This window comes from Bacillus rossius (assembly GCF_032445375.1).
Source record: "Bacillus rossius redtenbacheri isolate Brsri chromosome 9 unlocalized genomic scaffold, Brsri_v3 Brsri_v3_scf9_1, whole genome shotgun sequence".
In the NCBI taxonomy this organism is placed as follows: Eukaryota; Metazoa; Arthropoda; class Insecta; order Phasmatodea; family Bacillidae; genus Bacillus; species Bacillus rossius.
Window position 1 is genome coordinate 12,031,009 of NW_026962012.1, and position 17,787 is coordinate 12,048,795.

The 17,787-nt window shown below is 40.1% G+C and overlaps 1 protein-coding gene across 1 annotated transcript in view; it reads left to right on the forward strand.

The window, feature by feature from the left end:
• Window positions 1–17,787, forward strand: part of LOC134542744 (follistatin-related protein 5-like) — an 84,971-nt gene that overhangs the window by 57,419 nt on the left and 9,765 nt on the right. Inside the window, exons 6-12 of the mRNA XM_063387242.1 lie at window positions 2,084–2,368; window positions 4,767–4,864; window positions 7,980–8,175; window positions 12,106–12,227; window positions 14,882–15,019; window positions 16,674–16,889; window positions 17,307–17,457. Coding sequence (XP_063243312.1) covers window positions 2,084–2,368; window positions 4,767–4,864; window positions 7,980–8,175; window positions 12,106–12,227; window positions 14,882–15,019; window positions 16,674–16,889; window positions 17,307–17,457 — 1,206 coding nt within the window. The remainder of the gene's footprint in view (window positions 1–2,083; window positions 2,369–4,766; window positions 4,865–7,979; window positions 8,176–12,105; window positions 12,228–14,881; window positions 15,020–16,673; window positions 16,890–17,306; window positions 17,458–17,787) is intronic.

Here is a 17,787-nt window from a genome sequence, read left to right on the forward strand (position 1 = left end):
TTGGAATGAATAACAGGATGAAGAAGAAAACTGACGGGGAGGGCTCAACTTGGGAAATACATTTCGGGATGAGACAACGTGTGTTAGCATCATATCTTAAGAGTGTTCACTCATTGAAACAATAAGGCCTACTGGCCAGCCAATTTCAAATAAAATCCCTTTGACATTTTTAAGCACCGTTTGTGTCAGTCAATTTTCACTCTGGCCAACGGCACAACGACTTATGTGGTAACATAACTTGCTTGCTGCCCAGGCGCTCGTGTTTCGATTCCCGCTGATAGTCCCTTTGATTGTAATAATTAAAATATATATAAATTTAATGTTTACTTACATTTATAATTTTAATGTAGATCATTTTATTTGCAAAAAAAATATTTACTATATGTTTCTTGATATTTAAATTACAGTAAAAATTCAATCTTTTTAATATAAATAATTTGGGTAAAATAATAGTTATAAAGAGTAATTATAATAATCAAAATGTTTGATTTTTATTAATAAATATATTCATACATTTACTGTTCTACAAACACGAATTTGAAGATGACAATATTGCACAATTAATAAAAGATTATTGTTTACATGAACAATGTTTTTGAAGTATATCTGTTGGAAAACTTACTTCATTCAAAAATAAACTAGTATGTTTGTTAATTGATTACAGAAAAATAAAAATGATCAAACTGTAGAAAAATTATACATGATTTTGGGGTAAGCAATATATGTTACCTCATTATCATTTTCAATAGAAAACATAAAATCTGATAGAAACGCAACAGCTTTGGTCAGGTGAAAACTGGTTTGTACCGAATATTTTGTAACTGTTTATTTTATATTGCATATTTTAAAACTTTTAATTTCATTTTAATGACAAAGAGTCGTTATAAATTTAATTATTATTATTATTATACCCATTATTATTTTATTTTTGAAATTTTGTAAAAATATTGTAAATTAAATATAGAGTATTTGCCTTAGAAATAACACAAATTCCTAAAAACGACTTAAGCATCCATGTCTAAAGCCTCCGATAAGCCATTTCTAGGAATTAGGATTTAATAAATATATTTATCTTTATTTAAATTAATAATATTTGTAAACAGTAGCCTGCTAATTTTTTTTTAATTATTAAAAGAAAATTGAAGGTCAGCGTGACTCGAAACCCAAGCATCTAAGCGACAAGCAAGTGCGTTACCACTTGGGCCACTGCTCCGTTCGACGGAGTTAAACTGAACTAGTACACAAATTGTACTTAAATTTCCAAAAGGCTCTTTTTTTTTCGGAATCGACCAGTGTCAGGGCTGAACAGCCTTATAGTTATACTATTAATACACCGAGTCTCATCCCGAAGTGAATTACCCAAGTCTTGTCCTTTATATGTTTAACATGGTCAACACAGAGGTTACAAGAGACGGGCGAGTGGTAAGGTGAAATAGATGAGCAAGTTAATGACATGGAGTGTGAAACGGGAATACCCGGAGAAAACTTACCCCGGCTCCCGGCAAAGTCTGCCACGTTCCACAAAAATACAAGAAAAAAATTAAATAAATAAATTCAAAATGCAACCCCATGAAACCAGGATCGCTTGTCGAGAATCTGGAGTCCTGAGAATTGTTCAATTTAATTGGTAAATATGTAGGTACTCTCGAGGTTATGCACAGAGGCTCGGTCTGAACCGGCATTCTGAGATTTTAATTTTCTCAGCATTACTAAGATTTGAGGGCTTTTTTTTTTTTTTTGTAAATCTAACACTATTACTCTTTTGCATCTTTTGTTCTGTCTCAAAATATTATCAACTGGTATAAATGTCCCTACATAGTGTAACATAATGGATGTAAAATGTCACACAAGTGATAAACATTACTAAAACTTGCGCATCAAACTTTTACATCTATCATAATACATTAAGTGAATATGTTATTAAAATATTTATGAAAGAATGACAAATGCAAGAGCATACTTTTGTTAAAATATTCGGAAAGTTGAGTAAAGCCATCCCACAGAAACTAACTGTGTCAGACCGAGCTGTAAGAGGAAAGGACCGGGCTCGGAACGAGCCTGTACCCGAGTCCCATGACTGCAGGCGTGTCGGTGGTGTCGCTGGACAAGGCCCTGGAGGTGAACCGCCTGTCGGCGCGGGTCGGCGACAACGTGGAGATCAAGTGCGACGTGACGGGCGCGCCTCCCCCGCCCATCGTGTGGCGGCGCCACGACGCCGACCTGTCGGCCCTCGGCGAGGAGGAGGTGCGCGTGTTCAGCGACGGCTCGCTCTACCTCACGCGCATCCAGCTGCTGCACGCCGGCAACTACACCTGCCACGCGCTGCGCAACAAGGACGTGGTGCAGACCCACGTGCTCACCGTGCACAGTGAGTCGTCACTCTCGTGCCACCCCGTCACGACATTACTGATTACAGCACCTTCCTCCCTGCAGACACACGTTCTCACCGTACACAGTGAGTTGTCACTCTCGTGCTACCCCGTTACGACATTCCTGATCACAACACCTCCCTCCCTGCAGACACACGTGCTCACCGTGCACAGTGAGTCGTCACACACCTACCACCCTGTCACGACATTCCTGATTACAACACCTTCCTCTCTGCAGACACGCGTCCTCACCATGCACAGGGAGACGTTGATCATTATCTCTCTTGGACCACCCAGCTATGACATTCCTGTTAACAAAACCTTCCTCCCTGTAGACCTATGTTCTCGCAATGCACACTGAGACAATGTCGGTTGTTATAATTGGACCATCCCATTACGACATTTTGGTTTACAACACTTCATGCAGACATATGTTGTCACCATGCAGAGTGAGGCATTGTTGGCTGTTGCACTTGGACCTCCCAGTTACTACATTCCTGTGTTCAGCACCTTTTTTCGTGGAGATCAATGTCATCGCCATATGTTCGTACTTGGACTACCCTTGTTATAACATTCCTGTTTACAATACCTTCCACTCTGCAAACCCAATTTCTCTAATTGATGTTGAGTCGATTCAGCGGTTACACTTGGAACAACCATTTTAGGAAAGTTCTCTTTTCAATTCTTTTCTCTCTAGACCCTCATTCCTCACAATGCACAGTCTGTTTTTGTTAGTGCTCGCTTATGGACCAACCCTTACAATATTACCGCTTACAATGATATATATTTGCAGATTCATTTTTTTACTGTGGACTCTCAGCAGCAACTCTATTTCTACATTTATTGTTTTAGTAATTTTTTACTTTGTTTTACCAGATATTATCCTTTTTTCTGGAATCATGCCCCGTGGGAAGATACAAACTCATTACAAGATATCATTCTAAATATTAGAAATAAGAAATTAAATTAAATGTAATAATAACTTTATCTCATTAATTTTGACAGTGGTATTTTAGTGCCTATGCAAAAGTTTATAATTTTTAAATTATGATTATAATCAGTTCCAAGGGTAAATTTACAACACGCCAAAACGTAAATAAGTAACACTAGCATTCTGTAACAACTCTTTGAATAAAATCCTGACTATGTCACTGAGAAATACCTTAAGTGCTAAATATTTATACAACTGAACTCTATCATCTTACCTTTTTCTCGGCCATATAATTTCACACATCCTAAAAATGCCTTTTATTTAATTTTGTAATTTGATACGACTGTGAGGTTTTTTATAACCATTACATATAAATCCATAAAATTTAATTATAACAGGGCCTGCACAATACATAAATAAATTTGGTTTTGTTGATTACTATATTTAGTCAAATTTAATATTTTAAATTTTTAAGACACTCCCTTATTTCCGTCCTTGGATTTCTTTGAATGTAAATTTACATTTTAAGTTTAAAATGTGCTATATTTTCAATAACAACTTTGTAAAGAGTGAAAGCTAATATGGGTGCATTAGTTCTCTTAAGTAGTTCATTAACACCACAATACTACATACCTATTTGAATGTACTGGTCGAACATACATTTTGTTGAAGAACTCAGCCTTGGATAAAAGAGATTTTTTTTAACATATAAAGTGCCCAGAAATTGGTTTTTGTGTCACATGGTGAAATAAGTATTTGTTAATCTCAGTTTTATGTTTATATAATTTTTTCAGATGTTGATTTGTTTTGTTCAAATAAATTACATCGATAGTAAACCTCGCAACATTTTAATAACTCATAAATCCGAAAATATTTTTACTCGTATCAAGAAAATTCGATGAATGATGGATGTCATCCACTATAAGACACTGCCCTTTTTTAGATCCAAATAGTTAAAAAATATTAAATATGGTCTGACATTTTTTCTATGTTAAACATTCTGACCTAGGCTATGGTTGATGGTAGCAAAATACATAACATCACCTTTGGTCTTTATTTTACTGAAATGTTTACTCAGTGATACTTGAATGTATAACTGTATTTCTATTACTCTCTAAAGATGTTAAAATATGCTTAATTATGAAGCCCAGATTTTTAATTTCAGCTTGGTTATTTTTTTAACTAGTTTAAATTCTTTATGTTTTGAGTTTTTTTGTAAATGTGGCTTCTCGTGACATGGTGTGTATTAATACATACATACCTGGATACTCTAGACACTTTTCTTGTGGAACAGCAATATGTGCATCTTTGGATAGAACAGCGTTGAGGGTAAGTGAAGTGTCTGCACCAAATATGCTCACAACTGTCTCATTCTGAATTGCGTGTTTGGTGCTAATTCTGCATTGATTCCAAGCGATATCCTCAGTCTAGTCTCCTTTAACTGACTCTAATTTGTTTTCCCACAGCAATACCCGAGGTGAAGGTGACGCCTCGCATACAGTCCAGAAGACCCGAGGAAGAAGCCTCAATGTTTTGCCATGTGATTGGAGAACCATTTCCCAAGGTGAGCTATGCCTGAGAATTGCAGAATACAGAAATTCTTAATAGCAGGTGTATAACAATTAGTTGTACGTTTTCCTGGAAAAGTATTCAATGTTAACTTTGCAGTCACCTAATTAATATATTTTTTCTTGATTCAAATATTATTTATGATAATTTATAAAATATAAAAAACAATTGTACAAGTAAACATTTAAATATGTATATCTAACCCAATAGCATAGTGTGATGTCTTGAAGTGAGCTCGTCCAATAGTGTAGGTCCATGAAAAATGCATGAAACCACGGTAGGAGGATTTTTTTTTTCGGGGAAAAATTCAATAACTGTGTGCTATACAAACATACATTCCAGTACATGTTTTAATGTTATTCTTTTGCTTACAGTGTAAATACTTTGAAGTTTTTTTTTCGCAAAATATGAATTGCAAATCTTTTCATTCGAAAGTTTTTTATTTTAACTACATATTATTTTTGAAGTCTGAACAGGAATTACTTACAATAATCACACAAATAGTTATTCAGTTAATGTATCAGAGTTGTTCTACACAAGAGTCTTACGATGACCCGAATGCAGTGTACGTACTGTTTTAAAAATAAATATTGTTACAATTTACTGCGGGTTTGTAAAGGATAGCCCAATTAAAGATTTTTATCATGCACACAGTTTTAGTTATTGCCACTACTTATGTCACTTACAAATAATCTAAAATGGCAAATAATCAATTGCACTTAAAAATGTTGCTTCCCCAGTCACTCGTTTCTTACACACCACACACCTCGCTGGGCCGCACCTCTGGCGCAACTCTCGCCGCAGCACCCCTCGTGGGTCTCCGCCGCGGGACTCCGTCGCCGCACTCCGCCGCCGCCGACACTTGCCTTAGGTTAGAAAAAAAAATCGCCGAGGATCCGCTCGACGCCTCGCTCGGAACTTCGCTCAGAACTCCGTCGCGCCCGCGACACTATTGCCCGGAAACTCAGCTGCGGGAAAACTCCCGACACCACTGAACTCACTCACTCCCTGCCCTGGAACCTTCGTCCAAGGACTTCGCCACTCTGCCGCACCCGCGGCACTATCGCCCCGGAAGCTCCGCTGCGGGAAGGCTCCCGCCTGAACTCTCTCTCTGAACTCCACTGTGACCTCCTCCCCTCCCCTCCCCTCCCCCGCCCCCCGGCCGGCGTCCTCGGGATATTATATAGGCCCCGGCGCAATTCCAGAACTCAGGAGAGCGGCCGGGGCCAGTCGCGCCACTCCAAGCCGACACGACGGCAGAAATCTCTCAAAAACACGTGTCGGCGGCCCGTGCAACTCCCAGCTGTCCGGTGTCAGTTACGTGTCAAGGGCAGGGTGCCACGCGGGGAGTGCTGGGAAGGAGGGGGGAAAGCGACAATCCTTGTTATCTTCCAGGCGCGTGCGGCACATATCATATTGCGGCAGTCGCCAGCCAGCTCTGCACCTGCACGTGTCCCGGCCAATGTCACGGTCGTAAGATTACGATTCCAGCTATTCGTGCAGTGCATCGGCGACAAATTTGCGTCCACCTTTGCCCAACTAATCCGTGGACTTCTCAGTGTCTGTAACTGTGCCGCTGTCGATGATCTGTTACGTGATTTACGTATCTCTTTACGTGATCCGCGTCTGCTTCCATGTCAATGTAGGAAGGGCCTCGCACAGCCCCCGGACAAAACATCGGCTGAGGATTACGTACTGCACGCCACAGGCTAGAATAAAATATGGCAAATAGTATTTAGCAAAGAGTCAATTGGCTGCTGGCTCACTTGTCTCGCCTAAGTGAATTAATGATGTTGTCTACAGTTTTGAAAATTGATTTTGATCTTAAATACAAGCGATTTTTATCACCTCATAACTATGCCAATATTATTATTTTAATTTAATTGTAAGTCGAAAATTGTATGGTTTCCTATTTCAAAAGGATGTTTTGATAAAATTTCACTGTAAAGTTTTTATAATTGGGGTAATGTGGTGAATCATGACATCTGCACTTAGGATGCGAATCATCAGATAGAGGAATAGGAAATGTGTAGGGTACCCACATATTTGAGACATGTGTACGATAAATGTGTACGATTATGGACCATATATACAAGCTTACAGACAAGTGTATAAAAATACGTGCAAGTATCAATGTATGGAAGTATGCTAAAGTGCTTGCGGACAAGTATGCAAGTACGAGCTATAACGCAAAAATGTAATCGAGCGAGGTGCTGGTATCTTTTTTTTCAGCAAGTTATTTTAAAACTAATGAAGTACACGATAGAGGTACATGTTGTAACAAAGGTGGTGACGAAAACCCCGCAGAGAAAAGTATAGCTGTCTTCTTTATTCATTCTGAGCGTAACTGTTTATTTTATTTGTGGCACTACAGAGATCTCATTGCCCAGACTTGCTCCACCAGCTGTGATGAACCTTAACTCCACATGACAGCACAGAGGATGTTCGCAGGTGGAGTGAGTGGCTGAAGATCGACCAGTGGCTGAAGCTGACTCTACACTGATAGCATGGAGGATGTTCACAGGAGGCTGAAGAACGGCAAGTGGTCAAAGCTGACGTTCAGATGACTGGAGGATGTTTGCAGGTGGAGTGGCTGAAGAACGACGAGCGGCTGAATCGAACTTCACGATGTAGGCAAGGAGGATGTTCCCGGGTGGAGCGGTCAAAGCTGACGTTCAGATGACTGGAGGATGTTCGCAGGTGGAGTGGCTGAAAAACGACAAGTGGTCAAAGCTGACGTTCAGATGACTGGAGGATGTTCGCAGGTGGAGTGGCTGAAGAAGGATGATTGACGGAAGCCGACTCCGCGATCACGGCACGGAGGATGTTCGCAGGTGGAGTGGCTGAAGAAGGATGATTGACTGAAGCCGACTCCGCGATCACGGCACGGAGGATGTTCGCAGGTGGAGTGGCTGAAGAAGGATGATTGACGGAAGCCGACTCTGCGATCACGGCACGGAGGATGTTCGCAGGTGGAGTGGCTGAAGAAGGATGATTGACTGAAGCCGACTCCGCGATCACGGCACGGAGGATGTTCGCAGGTGGAGTGGCTGAAGAAGGATGATTGACTGAAGCCGACTCTGCGATCATGGCACGGAGGATGTTCGCAGGTGGAGTGGCTGAAGAACGACGAGCGGCTGAAGCTGGACGCGCCGCACAAGTACGAGATCGTGGGCAACGGCACAGAGCTGCAGATCCACAACATCGACTACGCCGACACCGGAGCGTACATGTGCCAGGCGACCAACGTCGGTGGCATGACGCGGGACATCTCGTCACTCGTCGTGCAGGAAGACCCCACGCCAAGTACGGCCCGTAGCGCCTCTCTGTTCTCTCGCTTGCACCAAGAGTGCTGATTTGTTTTCACCACTTTATACTATTACTTTTATTGGAAATTATTTATATTCTTTTAAATACGGTTTTTTACATTCTTGAAATTTTGTTTCACATGCATGCTTTAAATAATTGGTAATACATTTAAAGTTATGTTATTGATAATGTTTGTTTTTTAATATCCCATAAGAATAAACTAAGTTATCAACTAAAAGTCAATTTAACAGTTGTTCGTTATCCTAATAACTAGGGCTGATCGGTTGACCGAATTTTCGGTTCGGTTCGGTCATTTTAGTAAAAACCGAAGCCGAACCGAATTCCCAGAAAAAACCGATGATTCGGTTTTTATTAGGGCATTAAAAACTAACTTCAAGTATCTACCAAATAATGTATTTAACATTCATATTGGATAAGAAACGTACCGCTTGCATAATACATCAAAACACATTTAAGACGCATGCTAAGTTTTTCACTATAAAACGTTTAAATCATCTATTCTCTTAATGTTCGCCATTTTAACCATGGGATAGTAAAGTCTAAGCGTTTCTTACAGTTCACTATTTCCTATGTTTAACGTCGGAAGTTTCTGTCGGAATACTACTATTTTCTCTTAAATATATGGTTTTTTCTTATTTAAAGGATATATCACTTCCGTTACTAAAATAATATTTATTTAATTCCGGTTCGTAAGCTAAAACGGTAGAAGTTTCGTAGCATTGCTTAGTTCCGTTCGTATTCTGCAGGGCGCTCACGACGCATGGCGTCACTCAGTTCTATTTTCACATCACAGAATGCGCTATACGTGCGCTAGGATCGATTAGTTGCCTTCCAAGTTCCGTTCCAAATGGCAGTTGGAGAATGAATGTGCATGTCGTCAGACCCTTTAGATGTACAGTAGAATCTCGTTATAGCGAGAACACGGCTATAACGAGGTATTTTTGAGGAATTTACTACGTGAGAGCTTGAAGCGCGCTTTTGTTATTTGTCTGCTTTATCTCCACCCCTCTCGCTCGCCACTAGACATCTTGCCGTTGACGCCTGTCACATTCTTCAGCCGTGCAGTCGCCACCTAAGTGCGTGGCTTTAAAAATAGAATCCCGTCCTTTCTTTATTTTATCAAACTTCCGTTAGTTATCTGTACCGTGTGTAGACAAAGTTTGATATTGGAACAGAAACAACGTAAAAAAGTATTTTTTACAAATTAGAAATATGTATGTTTTTGTTTTTATAATCGCGTATATTTTCACGTTTTTTTTGTTATCTTAAAAGAGATAATATTAAAAAGCCGCTCTAATGAGATTTAATTGTTTCTTGGTTAACAAAAACTATTAATTGTTTATATTCTATTTATTATTATTTACGCGACGTCATACTGTACGCGTACGCAATACGACTGGATTCGTTGCTGCAACATAACAAATTATGCGGTATCAGAAGTAACGAGTAACGTAACGATAGTAACGAGTACTAATTGTTATAGTAACGAATACATACGGGTACGCATTTTTTCGTTACTTTTACACCTCTAGTAGGAACTACCGTATTTATTTCCGAATCGCTAGGACAGTTTTCTTGTAACTTCTGTTTCGGTCAGTTGTCGGGGTATTTGTCCGGGAAAGGGGTGGTGATGGTTTGAGTTTAATCCCAAATTTATTTTCTAAAAAAGTTTACAGGTTTCTTTAAATGAAAAAGTATAATTTTCCAGCGACTATTTCGTTTGATTCGTACGTGCGTTGCCGCAGCCGCACTCCTGCTATTTTGTAAGGAATTAAATCGTCGCGCTACACTAGCACCACCTGTTAGCAACATCCCGAACCAACATGGCCGCCAGCAGACAGCCCGCGTCGACGATAGATAGCAGGACAATGCTGCGTTGGCCGCGGGCTGAGATGCTATACTTACGTGGCGTGGCAGGGTATTCTGGTTATTTTGACGCAATCGGTGATCGCATCCGTACTTATGGGGTATGGTTTTAAAGAGAATTCACACATCTGCTCACAGAAATTAAGATTTCGTTAATATAACCTGTTATTTTCCAATTATACAGGTTTAAACACAATTTTTATGCTATTTTCGGTTAATTTTTATTTTTTGGGGGCCAAAATTTTTCCAATTCGGTTATAGCGAGGACACGGTTATAGCGAGGATCAAACCCGGAACCGTGACACCTCGCTATAACGGGAATCTAGTGTAGTTTGTTTACTATTCGCGCGTGATTATTGCGGCTTTGCGTCGTTATAGTCTAGAGTATTTGATTTCTCGTAAAATAAAAATTCTTTTTTGCCACTACGTCTTGGTAATTGGAGGCAACTATGAACATCTGTGACGAAAGAATTAAAAATAATACCGCCCGTGTTCCGCAAAGATGATGATGTTACGCGCGTGACGGAAAAAAAATCCTAGTAAATACCGCATACTAAATATGAATACTTTACTTGTGTATTTTGAAAATATGGTCATTATGATTCATTCTGCCTTTAATGCACTGGTAGGTTAAGACGTTTTCTTGGTTAAGACGTTTGTTTATGTTGGCTTGTCCATTAACTCCCGGCATAGAGGCTACAGTAGGAAGTTTTTATTTGTATATTGCTTTTAATCACATTATTGCTATTGAATTTTATTCCAGTACATTTCATAAATTCAAGCTGGCAACAAGGTTAATGTAATACTAATTATTAATGTTCTAAACTGTTTTGTTCTGTTCCTTTTTACACATATGGTTGTTTCAGTAGCATATAAACTTATTTATAAATACAAATAGTAGTTGAAAATAACTTTTATATTGCTGAGAAAGTGACTCCCCTAAGAAATTAAACTTTTGCAAGATATTGCAAGTAATCAAATACTATAGTGGAATTTTTTTTGGTATGACAGCTCAAAGAAAAATTTTGAAGTAGTGACCGAACCGAACCGAAAACCGACATTTTTAACAAAAAACCGAGCCGAGCCGAACCGAACTGAAAATGTGGGAACCGATCAGCCCTACTAATAACAAATAAAAATTACATATTTCTATGTTGTCATTTCTCTTACTGAGCCACATAATAAAATGGTATTTATTAAATAAAACATAATTTTAAAAAAATTATTTTAATAAAAGTAATCACAAAACAAAAAAAATGACAAAAACTTAATAAAGCAGTTTTATAATTGAGGCCTGCTATACCACCGCTGATATTTAAGACCTTTAAACCAAACTCTGTAATTCAGGGACTTGGTTTGGTCACATGTATTATATATATAGTCCTTAATAAATCATGTATCAGTCTGGGAGTACAAGTTTAATTCTTAGTTATTTTATCCATAACACATTTTTTCTTTAAGTTGTGCCAACCATGGGTGAACATAACACTCAACATAAACCATTTTAACGTAATGGTTAATTATATAGAATCTTTGTACTTTTTTACATACAAAAATTTTTAATCCACTGACACTATTTTTTTATTTTAAAAATCTAGCTATAATAATAATAGTGATTTTATTACTCTCTTTATGATAGTTGCAACAATTATAAAAATGTTGTTAATAAAATTTTAAAAATGTAAAAGTAAATAGACTAGGTACATTTTAACTAATAGTATTTATTGTTAAGGTGTCCACAATTACTCTGCATCGCAAATTCGCTTCAATTTGGCATATCCCTTGGTATCAGAGTTGACACTGACAAAACGCATGAACTGATTTTAGTGCATGTTTAAATTTTATTGTACGAATGTGTGAGAATTTGTATACAACCATTGTCTGCAAAGGAGAAGTTTGAATTTGGAAAGTAATCACCCGTAGAATGTTTACATAAAAAAATGGGCCAAGGTTCAACTTAAGGACAGTATCATTGCAAACTTAGGTTGCTGAAGAAGTGTGCTTTCGTCGGCAGTGAGATGCACGACATGATTTTCGCAGCCGCGCCAAACGAAGAGAGGCGGTTCTTCTCGTTCCACGACTGGGGCGTGTCCGTGTACGAGCCGACCGCCTGCCGCCTGTATCACCAGATACAAGCCACCGACATCATCCCCGGCACCCAGGCGAGTTGCTCGTGGTGTCTCTTGCGGGCGGTCACCCTGCTTCACCATGGGTTGTTTCCGCCATGCCACATGCCCACCTACTTTCCCTTCTCCTGTCAATCCACCATTCCTCCTCCGGCCCCGCTGTTGACGCCACTGTGTTCCTCCAGCCACGTGGCAAACTCAAGACGCCAAACAGGGTTTCTTAATGGAGAGAGATACCAATCCAGAAACGCCACCTGCGTTTCAACAGTCTTCAAGCTAGTGGTGCACCGATGCGGATACCGATGAATCGTAATCGGCGATTATGGGTACTTACCGATTAATCGTAATCGGCGATTATCTTAACGATTACTTTGCCGATTATCTACGTCCCGGCGTAATTAAGTAGGTTTTTACCGTGTAATATTTTGTTACACATTTTAGGACGAAATACGGTAATATTTTTATATATTACAAAATTCATCTAACTCCGCCATATCATGATTACAGATATTTCGTTAAGTTTAATAAAGCTCATTGCCTCGAACAATAAAAAAGACATTTTTCCTACACGTTTATTTACGTTTCGTCTTTTGTTCTGTCTTTTGTTTAGTGGCCTTGTACAATACGTATAGCCAGAGACGTAAAATAGATGGCACGCAATCAAAATACCACAAGCAGTTGCAGTGTATTCTATGACAATCGATCTTTTCGAGTCGTAGTAGCGGTTCAAAATCGTGGTCCCGATACCTTCTAGAGTTTATCTCTGCGTTTTACAAACTCGTTATGGGCATCTTTGGTAACATTATTTGTTGTTGTGTTATTTGTATGTGACGTGAAAAGTGAAAAAGTATTTATAATTTTATATATTCAGTCAACATAAATAAAATCACATGTGCTAGAATTGGTTTTGAGTCATTTTTATATAATTATAGTGAGATGGCGACTAGGGAGAAAAAAAGTGAAGTGTGGAAACATTTTTCTATAAACTCAAGTGAACAAAATATAGCAACATGTTTACATTGTTAAACGGTAATTTCTCGATGCAACCTTATGTGATAGTCGATAATAATGCTAGTTTTCCGCAACAAAAACTTACCCACTGTAAATTACAATTATTAGACTGTAGTTCAAGTTGTTTACAATAACAAATATAAATAGAAGTTAATTTAATTTACACTTTGCAATGACTTAATATTGTATTTTATATATTTTTATACTGTTATTATAATTGCATTCTCAATTTTACCTAATCTTGTTATTAAATTCACATGGAAATAAAAAATTTTGTGTGCATTATTACACTTAAAAAAATTTGTTCATTATAATCGGTAACTGAATCGGTATCTGCCGATTATTGCTCTCATAATCGGTAATCGAATCGGTAATCGGTAAAGTCATATCGGTGCACCACTACTTCAAGCCATTGCCAATTTAGTTCTTTAATATTGAACTATGGGTCTTGTTAAAGCATAGTACATAGTTTCATAGAGTTTTGAAATATACAGCTAATAGTTTCCTCTATGAAGACACTGGTGATTACTGTCTACTGAATTCGTGTCAATTGATACTGTTTCATGTTCACGTATAATCTGTCTCTGACCTAATGAAGGAAAATATTCAAGCTTAAACGATTGAAAGTGTTGTCTTGCTCAAAAACTGTTGAAATCACAATGGCATCATTCGGTTCCTACTTTCCTTTCTTGAGTTTGCAAAAACTTTCCATTATTCAATACCAGGTACATATTATTCACTAGATGGAGTACCCTTGCTTCACTAAGGTGATCTGCAGGCAGAACATTCCCACGCTTCTCTGCTACGTGACATCTAGTGAAAACTGACCCCCCTTTCATTTTAATTGGGTGTAAATATCAACTAATCGACAAATCCAACCCGAACTGCAAGCAACCGATGAAATAGCCATTGCCATGGAGACGCAGAAGGTATCAACAATGCAAAAGCATGCTTTCCAATGAATACAACAATGCAATAGCAAAATCCATAATTTCAAAGGTAATTACAGAAATACACTAAATATCTGTCTCACAGGAACCGTGCATTTTTTTCTGCGATAAAATTTTGTCTTTGTCATTCTCTGGCTCATAAACTACAAACCAACCAACCACCAAACACACTTTCGCAGTTTTAATATTAATAAGGATTACTTAAAGTATTTACTGTGAAAAAAATGCTCAATATTTTCATCAGAGTGATCTCATGATCTATGCCAATATAAAATATTGTTATTTTCAAATCGGACACATGCTTGCTATTGGGTTCTATTGAATAGGAAACTACTTATATCGCTTGCACATTAGAGCTTGAGTAACCAACATATCCAATGTTCCGTGTTCTTGTAGTACTGTGCATTATTACTGACATCCATGTGAAAATGTAAAGCCTTCACTTTTGGCTTTATTGTTCCAATATTGTGCGAACCCAAATTACAGCAACAAATCATGTTAATGTTGTTTTTAACAACACATGTAAGTGGAAGTAAACCAGTACAATGATGTGAACAAATGCCTGTAAATAGGTACACCTTTTTGGCAAAATCATATTATTTTGACAGAAAATAAACCTGGAACCAGTTGTATTAAGTACTGCTGTATCAAATACTAATGCTGACGGTAAATTGAGCTGTTAAGTGTGTTGTTTATTAATAGAGTATGTCTATTTGTTACTGCTGGCAGGAGTATGTGTGCGGAGACAAGGGTGTGAACTGCAGCTGGGGACATGCCATCAATGTTGCCAACCGCTACGTGTACGTCGCGCAGCCGCGCAAAGACAGAGTCCTCGTCATCAGCAAAATACAGATGGTGGTGGTTGACGTGAGTGAATCTCCCGAAATATCTCTGTAGAATAGTTATAAATCTACACGTGTATTTTCGAGGAGGTAATAGCAAAATAAATTTAAGCTGTATCCGAATACATAAGAATGCGTTCGAACCACACACATCCCTACCTCCCTTAGCGTATGCAGCCAAAATGTAGAGGACGCATTTCTAATGGATGAATAGATTCCGAATACTTCTACTGCTAACATTTGAGTCGTGATATTTACAAATATTCAGCAAAACAGAAATAACAACGATCAATTTAGAAATTTTAATGTTGCATGACAATTATAAATGTCATTTTTCAAAATAAAAATTTTGTCATCAACCTCAAAATATTTGAAATACTTATAGTATTAAATACCCATTTAAGATTTAAGATTTAAGTCCTTTTTTCGGTAAATTTATTAAGTATTTTATTTTTCTTTATTTGAGATATCACTTATGCTTATAACTTATTAAACAAACTGCTAGTGCAGTGTCGATCCGAGATCATTGCTATGAACCGACACCAGAGTCAGTTCACATGAAAGTTCCCGATGATGTGCGCTCAGCGCACGTAGCTCAACGGTGCAACAGAACATGTGGTCGGACGATGATCAAGCCAGCTAAAGACTTGAGTTCACGCCTGAACTCCAGAGGTGCCGCCTGCCAGCACTTGGTTGGTCGACAGTCTCAGCACCAGCTGTTCGCAAGTTCCGCGAACCACGGAACCACCCCCGGACGGTAGTCGTCCTCTGAAACCACTGGGCCCACGACGTCAGGGGACACCAGCCGACTCCTCGGCCACATTCGGGTGAAAGTTCCCTAATACGTATCCAAGATCATCCCTTTATCCCGTGGGCATGATCCTCTATCCTGTGGTACATGATGATTGAGGTTTTAATTTAATACGTTGAATGATGCTGGACATAACAAAAAAAAACAACAATGAATTATGATAGTAAATAAAATACAAAAAAAAAATTCCACAATACCTGACCCAAATTGTTGATTTTTTGTTTGGCCAGGATCTTTCGACGTACTAAATTAAAACCGCAAGCATACAGTAGGTACCACACGATCAATGCATACATAATCATGCCAGCAGGATCAAAGGTGGGCTGTTGCCTGCCACGTGGCCCTCAGCACCACGCAACAGCAGGCAAACCTGTCGCAGGTGGGCTGTTGCCTGCCACGTGGCCCTGTGCATGGCGCAACAGCAGGCAAACCTGTCGCAGGTGGGCTGTTGCCTGCCACGTGGCCCTGTGCATGGCGCAACAGCAGGCAAACCTGTCGCAGGTGGGCTGTTGCCTGCCACGTGGCCCCTGTGCACGGCGCAACAGCAGGCAAACCTGTTGCAGGTGGGCTGTTGCCTGTCACGTGCTCCTGTGCACCGCGCAACAGCAGGCAAACCTGTCGCAGGTGGGCTGTTGCCTGCCACATGGCCCTGTGCACTGTGTAACAGCAGGCAAACCTGTCGCAGGTGGGCTGTTGCCTGCCACATGGCCCTGTGCACTGTGCAATAGCAGGCAAACCTGTCGCAGGTGGGCTGTTGCCTGCCACATCGCCCTGTGCACCGCGCAACAGCAGGCAAACCTGTCGCAGGTGGGCTGTTGCCTGCAACGTGTCCCTGTGCACGGCGCAACAGCAGGCAAACCTGTCGCAGGTGGTGGTGACGGACAAGTTCCCGGTGGAGCTGCACTACGTGCCGCACCTGGACCAGGTGTGGGTGCTCAACTGGCGCAGCGAGCTCAACCAGGGCGTCAAGACCATCCAGATCATCCGCGACGCAGCGCAGAAGCGCAAGCACCACACCGTGCACCCCGAGCCCATCGACGGCCAGTTCGACCTGGTGCGCGGCCTGTTCATGCCGCCCGTGCAGGTGACGTCAGCCCGCGCCGTTCATACCCTTGGCTGCTCCCTCCCGTTACTCTCAGGCAGTCGTAGTAGCGTTACCGCATCAACCAGTGTGGATATGTTCTCCAATTCAGAATTGTTGCATTGTCATACTTTATTTTTTTTATTTAATTTTCTAAGTATAGATATGGGTCCTAAAAAATTTTTTAAATAAAGTGTATAGTAATAGCTGCATGATTAAATATATATATTTGTTTATTGATCATTGTTCATTCATTTTGTACAAGTTAAATAAAGAAAATTAATTTGGTCAGCCAATGACGCACGTGTTTAAAGTAGACTTCAGTACTGCAGTGGGAAAATGCATGTGGACGTGAATTAAATGTCATTACGGTTTGTATATGTGTGATGACTGACGATGGTCCCGTGCGGTCGCCCACAGGACATGTCCCACATGTTCAAGTACGGCTACGTGACGCACACGAACCAGCGAGGCCTCTACAAGCTGGACCTGGCCAACATGCGGTACATCCGCAGCATCGACGTGACGCCCAACAACTGCGTGCCGCGCCACGTGCAGTTCTCAGCGCTGTGTGAGTTGCCTCCCTCGCTTCCCTGCATGCGCCAGTCCAGGAACTACCGTGACTCAGCGGTGTGTGAGTTGCCTACCTCACTTCCCTGCATGTTCTAGTCCAGGAACTACCGAAAAACTGCGTCCTGTGCTGCATGAAACTCAGCGGCGTGTGTGTTACCTCCCTCACGTCCCTGCATGCTCCAGTCCAGGAACTACCGAAAAACTGCGTCCTGTGCCACATGAAACTCAGCGGTGTGCGAGTTGCCTCCCGCATCTTCCGCCTCCCCACCCACCTACTTTCCTGTAGGCCTGTCTAGGAACCTTCCAAGGACCTGCTGAAGGCATCTAA